This window comes from Erythranthe guttata, chromosome 11 (assembly GCF_056151865.1).
Source record: "Erythranthe guttata isolate IM_541 chromosome 11, IM_541, whole genome shotgun sequence".
Taxonomy (NCBI): domain Eukaryota; kingdom Viridiplantae; phylum Streptophyta; class Magnoliopsida; order Lamiales; family Phrymaceae; genus Erythranthe; species Erythranthe guttata.
This window is the reverse complement of record NC_142543.1, coordinates 13229842-13242832: the sequence shown is the minus strand read 5'-3', so window position 1 is coordinate 13242832 and position 12991 is coordinate 13229842. Positions and strand designations below refer to the sequence as shown.

The 12991-nt window shown below is 35.3% G+C and overlaps 1 protein-coding gene across 1 annotated transcript; it reads right to left on the bottom strand.

The window, feature by feature from the left end:
- Positions 1-11635: 11635 nt before the first annotated feature.
- Positions 11636-12535, bottom strand: LOC105971115 (uncharacterized). The gene has a single exon (XM_012995962.1). It carries the CDS (start codon positions 12533-12535, stop codon positions 11636-11638), a length of 900 nt encoding a protein of 299 aa, XP_012851416.1.
- Positions 12536-12991: the final 456 nt, after the last annotated feature.

The following is a 12991-nucleotide window of genomic DNA, read 5'->3' as shown; positions in this document are numbered from 1 at the left end:
GTTCTTTATTTTCTGATCATTTTTATTGATTAGTATACATGTCAATTTCTATAAAATTATACATAGATGAGTATTTATTTTACGATAATCAGATGCTCTTAGTTACTTATTGCTCAAATAAAGATATATGAACAATGTAAATATTTCTTAAAATACGTGATAGTACTGACTTAATTATGAAAACTCATGTGATCCAAATTTAATAATCTTTGATATGTAAAAACGAAACTATTCCGTGAAACAATAAGGCAAAAAAAAAAACAAATAACAAATATTGTTCTAAAATTTGAAGATTTAATATGATTTAAATTCTAAAATTTGTAGGCATGCATCATGAGTGCTAACGTTATATCAGAGATGTCGAACTGTTGAATCTTGATTTATGATCTAATAGCTGAAGGGTCCATGTTATGTGTTCCCACTCACGATTTGAGATGATTTTGGAAGCGATTCGAAATGATTTTGGAACTGACATCGAGAATCAAGCAAAACACGTGCAAAAGGGCATCCTAACGGACTCTGGAAGTGCTTGGTATTTGAAGCATAACTCCTCCGTACAACACCTAAATAAGCTGATTGAAGCTTTTAAAACGCCCACTGCCAGGGCTACAACTTTTGTGAAATGCATTGTTCTCAAATTCTAGCTAATAAAGCGTTACAATAGTGTTTGAAGTTCAAGTAGAGGTTAGATCTCAATCCAGCATCTCAATCGCGATTTGGGGGTAAAAAATGGAGGATTCAACACCAGATCCATAACGCGGTCCAAGACTTCCTGATCGTAATCTGGAGGTAAAAAATAAAGAGTTTGAATGAAGATCCAGATCACGATCCGCACTTCCCGATCTAGCAAGGCAGTTGCGAGTTTCTGGAGGTCACCATATCGCGATCCGACTCCCAAATCGCGATCTAGGCACAATATTGGTCACATATATTTATTTTGCAAAGCTTCATTAATAATATTTTAATTTGACTCTAAATAGAAGGTCCTATTCATTTGAAGCTTCTTCTATAACTCTTCTTCGGTTTATGCCAATTCTTCGCGGGAAGCTTCTATGGTGGTTTCGACTTGGGTTTTTCATAATATTTTTCCTTACGTTTAGTTTATGATTTCTCCTGTTCATTATTTTGATCTTATGTTTGTAATGAAGTGTGAATTTTCTTCCAGGGAGATGAAACCTTGTAAATATTAATTTTGATTTCCAATTCTCTTATCTATTTGTCGTTCTTTGATTTTATTTATGTTTTATTGTATTAAATGCTTTCGATTGTTTTGCCAAAATTTGAATTGATTTTAAATGAGAATAAACTCGACAGACAATTTCTCGACTGATTTTAGGAAACTGTAGCTTGGGTTGTGGCAATGGAGACGTGATGCACCTTCTGTAGCCCTGAAGGACTTTACCAAAATGCTCTTTTAATACCGGGTTCTGAACGGAGACGCCGGACCTATGGGTAGACTCCAACACTGGAAACAGGAGTAAGGGTATTTTAGTATGTGAGCTAGCATATAGATTTGGCATTAGATATCGGGTTTGGAGATTATTATCGATAGTGCATTGGTTGATTTTAGCTAGAAGTCTTCACACGTCGGAGATCCCTGTTTGTCCTGGGGGATCGTTGTTTTTATTATTTATTTTCTTTTTAGCTTCATTTCTCCAACATTTCCCAATTGTCTAGATAAAATTTATGATAGTACAGTTACGACACTTGGTAAATTTAGGAACTTAATTCCCTGTGGTCGATATCTGGAATTCACTATTCTACAAAACGCGATACTGTACTCTTGCAGTTATTCATACAATGGTTTCACGCGTATCAAATTTTGGCGCCGTTGCCGGGGGATTAATTAATCATGAATTAACTAATATTGTTACCATTTATCCTTGCTTTGCTTTAGACATTTTTATTTTATTTTTGTGTTCTGACTGTTTTCATTTGTTTTGGCAGATTTGTATACATTGATGGCCTAGATTTATGACCTCTCATTTTTCGAGCTTCAATCCAGAGTTGCTTACATTAAGTAGGAGTTGGAGGATAGTGAAAGACATTGTAAGTTGGACCCAGAAAATAGAATTGCACAGACAAATGAGCATTTGCACTATCTACAAAAAGATTGCAGTTATCTAGCAGTTTTGTTGGGAATTTTCCAGAGATGTCACGGTACAGTACCATATCGAACCATTCAATATGAAGACAATCAGGTATTTACTGGATAATTACTCTTTTAGTCCCTCATGTTTGACTCGATTTCACTTTTGGTCTCCTTTGTTCCAAAGTGAACAAAGTTCACCTCCAAGGTTCAATTTGTAACAATTTCGGTCACTGTCGTTACCTATCCGTTATCAAGTGATGGAATACACTATTATTTTGGGGCTGAAAAATAAATAGAAATTTAAAATATACTACTTATAATTAAATTTTTAATAATATTAACTATAAATGAAATTTCTTTAGATAATTTTTTTTTATTATTAAAAATTTAATTATTAGTATAATTAAAAATAATATTAAGTATCATTCAAAATAATTTGTTTAATTATTTTTTTATTATTATTAAAAATTTAATTATATGTAGTATAATTATGATATTATTAATTATAACAATATTAAGTATAATGAAAATAATTTGTTTAGTTAATTTCTTTTTTTATTAATAAAATATTATTATAATCAGTATATTTTAAATTTCTATTATTTTTCAGCCCCAAAAGAAATTGAAAATTCAATTTTCGCCCCAAAAAAGTGTTTTCCGTTACTTTCTAAAGGGCATGTAATGGCGGGGGCCGAAAGTGTTTAAAATTGAACCTTGGAGGTGAATTTTTTTCACTTTAGAACAACGGGGACCACAAGTGGAATCGGGCTAAACATGAGGGACCAAAAGTGTAATTCTCCCGGTATTTACATATTTTCGTGTCAACCTATTCATCCCAGATATGTAGATACTTTGGCGTGTGATGAGAGTGGGATGAAGATGATGGTAGATGAGGAACTCAATGAAGAAAATCCTATCCACATCGCAATTCCAGATTTGACTTTGATTGTGCCTACATAGATGAATATCAAATTTCAAGTAGAGCTTTCACCAAATCTCAAGTATCTTGTATACGAGTTTGAGAGATCATTAGGCAAGCAACCCTCCTAGTCTCCCACCGACTAATTTCTAATACAATCGAGAAGTACCGTGGATTGGGATGGGCTATATGTGATTGAAATCTCTCTATTGATATGATTGCAAAGTATATATTAAGATTGATGTATGGATACAAAATCTACAAGATTTTGGATTGAACATAATCTGTAAAATTTGTATTGAGCAAGAAGTCGGAAAGCCTAGACAACTTCGACAATTCGACTTTGGAGCCAAAATCCACGGCACCCACGCAACCAAATAGCACTTTCGCCATAGCAGATCACTGATCAATCTGCCTTAACGACTATTCAGGTTATATTTCTTTCTCATCTCTTTTATTTTTCGCATTGAGGGCAATGCATGATTTAAGTTTGATGGTGGGTTTGGCATGTTTTCCTTTTGGTTTTTTTGTTGCATATCATATAGTTAGTTTGCTTTTGTGTTTTCTTTATATTTAGTTTTTTCATGTTTTGTCGCTTTCATTCCATATAGGATCGAGTGTAAGTTGCATTTTCATATTCTATTAAAGCAGAGCAATTAATGAATTAGTAGATTTGTTAGTTGATGTTAAAATTGAATTTGTGCATGATCAACAATTAGGAGATGAACCTTCTCATTGAGTGTTTGCAACTTATTTTGATAGATTTCAAATATTTTCCGACTGAACATGAAACACATGATTCTGAGGGGCATAGCAGTCTGAGATTTGGGGGATGCGTTAGAATTGAACTACGCTTTTTTCACGAATCAAGTTGTTGGCTAAAAGTAGAAAAAATGGTTTATACATTTTTAGTTGTTGTTGAATAAAAGGTGTTATTGTTGTGATTCACGATCCGGTTGCCCAGCCTCTTTGACTCGTGCTTAACTCAAATGGTGCACTTTGTCGCCTAGTCTCTTGAGCTAACTAGCTTGGGGGTTTCCTGGACTAAAGTTCGATACATGAGATAGAGACTCACCACAGTGGTACCGAGTCATACACAAGTCACCACAAAAAAAAATGAATTGGAATAAAAATACACTATCTATAAAAGTGTAAATCTGCAGTGAGGTTTCTTCCCTTTTTTGTGCTTACAAATATGGCCCTTCAATTAGGTTTATTTGAAGGGAATTTCGTAATATTGCTTAAGTAACTAAATAATTATATCATCTGATTAATTTTTTTTGTTTCATTTATTTGTTACATAATATTCATTGATAACAAAAAATTAATTATGTTCAGATTATTTGTTTGCCAAGTTATTTCTTTGCAACTATTTGTATTCCCTCACTTTACATCCAAGGCTTCGTAACTGCGAAACTCAATTTTTTTTATGTTATTTAACGTATAGTGACTTATTCCTAACACAATTTATGACAATAAATATCATAACTACTCATTAGTTAATAGGAATACATGAACATTATATCGGATAGTCTTTGGTAATGTCAAAATATAAAACAAACCAAGAAAACTCATTAGATATATTTCTAATGTTCTCTCCTTTTTTTTTTTCATTTGCCTTCTTCAATATTGATCAAAGTTCTTAAAGAATCACATGCTCTTCCACTACTTGATACAAGTAACTTTTTCTCTCTTCTAATTAATCATTTTCTTTTTAATTTCTAATGTTTTGAAGCAAATATGATGTTTTGTAAATGATTTGAAGGCATATGTATCCACCATAATATATATTGGCAATTGATGTTGATCATGTAACATGGATGCTTTAACGGTAGGTTTTATTATACTTTGTGTTATGTTGTTATATTTGATGGCCGAAAAAGTATGACATCGAAAGTTTAATGATGTAAAATGAGGTATCGTAAATTGAAAACTAACTCTTAGCTCTTTCTATTTGACAAAACTTTCGTAGGATATATAGTGTCTTTAAGTTTCTTTGTGTTGGTAGCTATTAATATTTAAAGTACTTTTTGTTATTGGCTACTTAGAGCTTATTGTATGGTTCATTCCACAGCAAATCTCCACGCTCTAGCTATCACACCAAGAAGAGAAAGGTCTTCAAAGATTTAGTGAAATTTGGTCTCATGCATGCGCACATATATGGATGGTATTTAAATTAACAACGAAAAAATAACACGTGTGAAAATTTTAAGAACGAGAAGTCTGCGATTAAGGATAAAAAAAATTAATATTGTTATGAATCTACATTAAAAAAATATCAATTAGATTTATATTAATAACTAATTAGCTATAAAGTACTGTGGAATAAGTTTTAGTGTTGATTTTTTAGGAACTTTTTTTCAAGGAAAAATTGGTTCTAATAGTGATCAATATTGGCAAATATCAAAGCAATTCTACCAAAAGAATAATTAATAGAATATATGAAAATAAAATATAAAAGATAAGAGTTGTGCATTTTAGAGTAGGAATTAAACCCTCTCACGATTTTGTTAATAAGTAGTGTTGTTAATAGTTAGTAATAATGATTAATTAATGATTTTACCATAGCTATCAAGTCTGTTAATTGTAAAGACTATAAATATTAAAAGTATTCATTGTCTATTAATTATTATGGTAATGAAATATAAATCCTTACAAATTTATATATGCAAATGATATTTTTGTTCATAAAAGAAAGAGAAAAAATATTTAGAAATATTGGTTCTAATAGTGATAAATATTGGCAAATATCACCGAGAGATATGGTTTTTGGTGCATCATCTTTCCACGAGTTGGCTCGCTATGGACTTGAATTTTTTTTTTTTTTGAGTAATTCAAGTCATTACAAGGGGAAGTAGGGGAGGGGGGACTCAAACCCTAGACCTTTTACCCTATTGGTAAGGCTAGGTACCAACTCTTGTAATGAGGGTTGTTTATGGACTTGAAATTAATTTTACAAATCATTAAAAAGTATCATTTAGATTGATATTAGTTATTAATTAACTATAAATTACCGTGGAATAAGTTTTAGTATTTATTTTTTTTATTATTTTTTTCCCTATATAATTTTGTTTATTATATTAATGAGATAGATATTTGATATATTAATAATATGAAAAATCTTAAACCACGTGCATCGCACGTGTCACTTACTAGTGTTACCAAAAAACAAAAAAGGACGCAAGAGAAAAATGTGATGAAAATCACCCGAAAATACTGTTGTTGAATAAATAGACCTACTTGTTCCCATTATAGTTTATGAATTTCAGAATCAAAACTCTCTTTTTGTTCAGATTTCTACTCAAAACCCTCGATGATTATGCTCTGTTTGATTACGGACTTTAGAGGCTATCTAGATTTTGATGTAGGAATAACTAAATTGCGTTAGTTGGGAATTCGAATATCTTAAGCTGCATGCTATTTTATATTATCTATCTCATTTTATCTTTGGAATTAATTGCAACGCTTTGACCACTACGGAATGTTTGGGGGTGTTTTGTCTGAAAACCCTCATGAGACACAACTCGTCCTTTAGGAGTACTTAGGGGTTTAAAGGCTTGTTGCATACGCTAAGTGCAATCGTGATTCCCTACCCCAATGGCCTGTGTTAGGTTTATTGTTTATGTCGTTTTTGTTTCTTTTCGGGTTGCAGTTTTGTTTTATTCACTGGGGAGGAGTAAAGATCTAAGTTTGAGGGTGTGATAAGTGTTCGTTTTGCACGATTTTTACTAATCGAATTTTCAAGTTTTGGTCTTCGTTCGTCTGAGGTTTCGACTTTATCTGTATATATTATGTTTTTCATGTGTTATTTCAGTTGTAGGTAAATAGAAGGTATATTTGCCGATTCAAACGATTTTCGAAGCGAAGACGAGAATTAAGCCAAACACGTGCAAAAGTGCATTCTAGCTGATTGTGGTAGTATTCTGTATTTCAAGCATAACTCCTCCGTACGACATCCAATTGAGCTGATTTAAGTTGAGTTACAAATCCCACTACCAGGGCTGCAACTTCCATGAAATGTATTGTTGTCAAATTCCGGCTGAACAAGGGTCAAAACAGTGCTTAAAGTTGAAGTAGACGCCAAATCGTGATCCGCCATTCCTGTCGCGATATGGGGGTAAAAGACAGAGGATTCAATAGTAGATCCAAATCGCGATCCAAGACTTCCAGATCGAAATCTGGGGGCCAAACATAAAGAGTTTGAATGAAGACCCATATCACGATCCACACGTCCAGCTCGCAATCTGGCAAGGTGGTTGCCAGTTTATCGATGTCACTAGATCGCAATCTAGGAACAGTTTTTGAGGACATATATTTATTTTTGTAAAAATTTTTCAAGAAGTTTTGCATTTCACTATAAATAAAAAATAGAAGGTCCTCATCATTGTAAGATTTTTCTGAACTTTTTTTCGGTTTCGCCATTTCTTTGCTGGAAGCTTCGACGTGGTTTTCGACTCAGGTTTTTCATTACCTTTTCCTTTACGTACTTTATGATTTCTTGTATTCATCAGTTTGATGCTATGATTATATTGAACTGAACATGTCCTTCTAGGGAGATGAAACCTTGTATATATTGATTTTGATTTCCAAATATGGTATTTATGTGTCGTTCTTTCGTTATGTTTATGTTTTCATATTCTAGATGCTTTTGATTGGTTGGCAACACCTTGAATTGATTGTGAATAAGAATGAACTCAAGAGAGGATTTCTCGTTTAATTTTAGGAAATCATAGCTCGGGTTGTGGAAATGGAGATGTGATGCACCTCGGGTAGATCTTAAGGACTTGACCAAAATGGTCTCTTAATAGCAGGATCTGAATGCATATGTTGGACTGATGGGTAGACTCTAACTACACTAGAGACGGGGGTTAGGGTATTTTAGCGTCTCAGCTAGCATATATATTTGAAATTAGATATCGGGTTTGGTGATCATTATCAGGAGTGCATTGGTGGATTTTACGCTAGAAGTCTTGGAACGTCTGAGATCCCCATTTGCCACGTTATATCGTTGTTTTTATTATTTTTTCTTTTTTGCTTCATTTCCCCACAATTTCCCAATCATGTAGATAAAGTTTAGGATAGTACAATTGTTGGAACGATTTAATAATATAGATCGAAAACACGCAGCGGAATAACTTAAAATAGAGAGGAGGAGTAGTGGAGAGGAGATGAAATTATATTGCTCACTCAATCAACACAAAATATATAAACTCACTCAAGAACTCTCTTATGATTCTCTCTAGAATACTTCTTGTTTTTGACATGCTCCAAATGAAAAACTACATAAACTATTTATAGGATTTTCCTAGCATGTATACATGAACAAATAATTAATAATATTCTTCCTCCATAGCATTATACACGAATCTCTCCAAAAGACACATTAATGTATTCTTCCATATTCATGAATTCTAGATAATTCTAGAACCTTTAATACTTTGAACTTGATTAATGAATCTAGCTTATTCATTTCCAACACACCCCCCTAAGCTTGATTCACGCATTCCTAGTTGACTCCTCAACTTCTCGAACTATTCTCTCTTGAGGGGTTTCGTGAAGATATCGGCAATTTGATCTTCGGACTTCACGAACTTCACTTGAACTTCCTTTTTTGCAATGCACTCTCGGATGAAATGATATCGAGTATCAATGTGTTTGCTTCGATCATGAAACACTGGATTTTTCACTAGTGCAATCGCTGATTTGTTATCGACAAAAACTTGTGTCGAATATTCTTGAGCAAAATTGAGCTCCTTTAGTAAGCTCCTTAGCCATATTGCATGACATACACTCGATGTCGCTGCCACATATTCCGCTTCACAAGTTGATAGAGTAACTATCGGTTGCTTTTTCGATACCCAAGTGAATGCTGAATCTCCAAAGTAGAATACAAAACCACTTGTACTCTTTCAATCATCGGGATCTCCGGCCCAATCGCTGTCGTTATATCCGGCTAGCTTGAAATCTCCATTTGTTGGGTAGAACATGCCCAAATTAGTAGTTCATTTGATATAGCGGAGTATCCTCTTTGCTACTTTGAAATGGTACTCCTTTGGATCCTCCATGTATTGGCTAACAAGACCAACTGCAAATAGAATATTGGGTCTTGTGCATGTAAGATACCTCAAACTTCCAACCAAGCTTTTGAATAAGGTTGGATCAATGGGCTCTCCTTCAACGTGCTTCGACAATTTATCTCCAATGTCAATTGGAGTGTTGATTTCCTTGCATTTCTCCATTTTGAATTTCTTTAGCACATCTTTTGCATAGCATTCTTGTGAGATGAAAATGCCATCATCTTTTTGCTTCACTCCAATGCCAAGATAATAAGACATCAACCCAATGTCTGTCATCTCGAACTCCTTGGCCATCTCCTTTTTGAACTCATCAAACAATTTCGCATTGTTCCCTGTAAATATTAAATCATCAATATACAAGCACACAATTAGCATATCACCTTTATCGACCTTCATATATAGCGCATGCTCATGTGGACATTTTTTGAAACCCTTTTCCAAAAAATATTGATCAATGCGGCTGTTCCACGCCCTTGGTGCTTGCTTTAACCCATAAAGCATTTTTTTTCAATTTTAGCACTTTATTCTCTTGACCACGAACCAAGTAACCTTCTGGTTGGTCAACGTACCCCTCTTCTTCAAGCACTCCATTTGGAAATGCTGATTTCACATCCATTTGATAGATGTTCCACTTGTTTTGAGCTGCTAATAAGATTAGCAATATGATGGTCCAATCGGGCAACGGGAGCAAAGACTTTGTCATAGTCGATTCCCGCCTTTTGCTTGTACCCTTTGACAGCAAGCCTCGCCTTGTATCATTCCACCTCGCCTTTGGAATTCTTTTTGACCTTGTAAACCCATTTTACTACGATAGGTTTATGCCCCGATGGTAAGGAAGTGAGCTCCCAAGTATCATTCTTCTTGATAGCTTCAATCTCTTCATTCATGGCATTTATCCACTTCTTGCTTTTCGATGCCTCCTCAAAGTTGATAGGCTCCGTATGAACAAACAAACAAACAGAATAAGTTTGGATTTTGATTGAGTTGATCATAAATCTCATGTAGAGACCTTGTCTTTCGAGGTCCTTCACTACTCGAACTTTCACCCTCGGAAGAAGATGCAGGTGATGATGGTGGAGTTACGTCATCTACGGGCTCCTCTTCAACTTCCTTAGTTGTTGCCTCAAACGGGTAGAATGTGTAATGCTCATTTTCTTGAGCATTCCAATCCCACGAACTCTTCTCATCGAAAAAAACGTCTCGGCTGATTTTACTCTTCTTATCAACATGATCATACAACTTTTATCCTTTCGCAGCTTGATCATAGCCCACAAAAATATACTTTTGGCTTTTGACGTCAAGTTTCTTTCGTTGTTGGTCCGGAATATGCATATGGGCAATACTCCCTAACACTCTCAAATGTGCTATACTAGGCTTGAATCCACTCCAAGCCTCTTGTGGTGTTTTCTCAAAAACACTCCTCGTCGAACTCCGGTTTGATAGATAAACACCACAATCAACGGCTTCTGCCCAAAACTCCTTCGGCAATTATTTGGACTTTAACATGCATCGAATCATGTTCATAATGGATCGATTCTTCCTCTCTACGACACCGTTTTGCTGGGGTGAGTAGGCAACAATGAGAGGTCTACGAATACCGTGCTCATCACAAAACTTCTTGAACTCACTTGAAGTGAATTCGCCTCCACTGTTAGATCTCATTGCCTTAGTGTGATAGCCACTTTGCTTCTCGACATGATCTTTGAAACTTTTGAACGTTGAGAATGCCTCCGATTTTTGCTTCAAAAAATAAACCCATGTTTTCCGACTGTAATCATCAATGAAAGTCAGAAAATAGCGATTCTCCCCTAGTGATGTAGGTTCAATCGGACCGCATATATCCATATGGATCAACTCCAACGGTTGCATTTCTCTTGACAAAGACTCCTTTGGAAAACTTAATCGAGATTGTTTTCCAGCAGTACATCCTTGACATACTTGATCGGGATGATCAATTGATGGTAGTCCCTTCACCACCTTCTTCTTGGACATCATCTTTAGTCCACCAAAGTTGATATGGCCTAGCCTCAAATTCCATAGCCAAGATGGATCCTCGTAACACGCATTTAAGCACTTCGCCATATCGTGATAGATATTCAATAAGAACATCCGATTGCTTGTCATTGGAATAGTAGCTATCAACGTACCTTGACAATTTTTCAAGTATAGGTTACGACCCTTCATATGGACGTCGTATCCTTTATCTAGCAGTTGGCCAATACTTAGAATGTTTGTCTTCATTCCCGACATATAGTAAACATTCTCGATGAATTGGTGTGCTCCACTTTTCAATTTGAAGAGTATTCTCCCTTTACCTTTGATGGTAATTTTCGACATATCTCCAAATGAGATATTTCCCATCACGGACTCATTGATCTCTACGAACATGTGTTTGTTCCCACACATGTGGTTGCTCACACCCGAATCAAGGTACCACGAGCAATCTTTCTCCTCCGCCGATTCTTTACACGCCATTAAGGATAGCTCGGCAACTTGTTTTTCCGTCGCTTCAACATAATGAGTCTTTTCATCATTTATCTCATTTAATCACTCCCAAGCATAGTGTCCGTATTTGTGACAATTGTAACATTCGACATCTTTCTTGTCTTGACGCCGATTGAATCCTCCTCGTCCACGACCTCTTGTTGGTCGATTCTCTTGCTTCGTATCATCATTGTCGTACGAGGATTGTCCTTCACGACCTCTGCCACGACCATGACCACGTTCACAACCACGGCCTCTACCTCTGCCTTGAAATCGAGCACCATCACATTTCGGTTGGTCGGCAAGGTTCGTCTTTGCTTGAAGGGCTTGTTCTACTTCGGGCCCTTTGTTTCGCCTCTTGATCTTCTCCTCATGGACTTGTAACTTGCCCAATATCTCGTTCACTTTGAGACTCTCAACGTCGTTCGACTCTTCAATTTCCACGACAATGTAGTCGAACTTAGGATCAAGGGATCGGAGTATTTTTTCGACCATTCTTCTCTCTTCCATTGTTTCACCATTTGTTTCAAGTTGGCTAACGATCAAAACCACCCTTGAGACGTAGTCGGAAACATCTTCGGAGTCTTTCATATTCAAAGACTCGAACTCTCCATGAAGTGATTGGAGTTGTACCTTCTTCACCTTATCAATGCCTTTGTAAGCATCACTAAGAATATCCCACGCTTGCTTCGCCGTAGTAGCTTTAGAAATCTTCTCAAAGTTACTATCGTCTACACCGAGTTGGATGATGGATAGCGCTCTTTGATCTTTCACCTTGGCTTCTTTGGATGTCTTCATTTGGGCTTGGCTTAATGAAGCCAAATTCTCCGGTTCAACATATTCTTCTTCAACGTCTTCCCAAACGTCTTGTCCACCAAGAAAAGTTTTCATTAGTATGCGCCATTGATCATAGTTCTCTTTTGAAAGCTTTTGAAAGGGGAAAGCTCCATTTGTGGTTGCCATCGATCTTTTATATTAAGACGTGGCTCTGATGCCACTTTGTTGGAACGATTTAATAATATATATCGAAAACACACAGCGGAATAACTTAAGATAGAGAGGAGGGGTAGTGGAGATGAGATAAAATTATATTACTCACTCAATCAACACAAAATATATAAACTCTCTCAAGAACTCTCTTATGATTCTCTCTAGAATACTTCTTGTTTTTTACATGCTCCAAATGAAAAACTACATAAACTTTTTATAGTATTTTCCTAGCATGTATCTAAACAAATACATGAACACATAATTAATAATATTCTTCCTCCATAGCATTATACATGAACCTCTCCAAAAGACACATTCATGTATTATTCCATATTCATGAATTCTAGATGATTCTAGAACCTTTAATACTTTGAACTTGATAAATGAATCTAGTTTATTCATTTCCAACAACAATTACGGTACATGGTA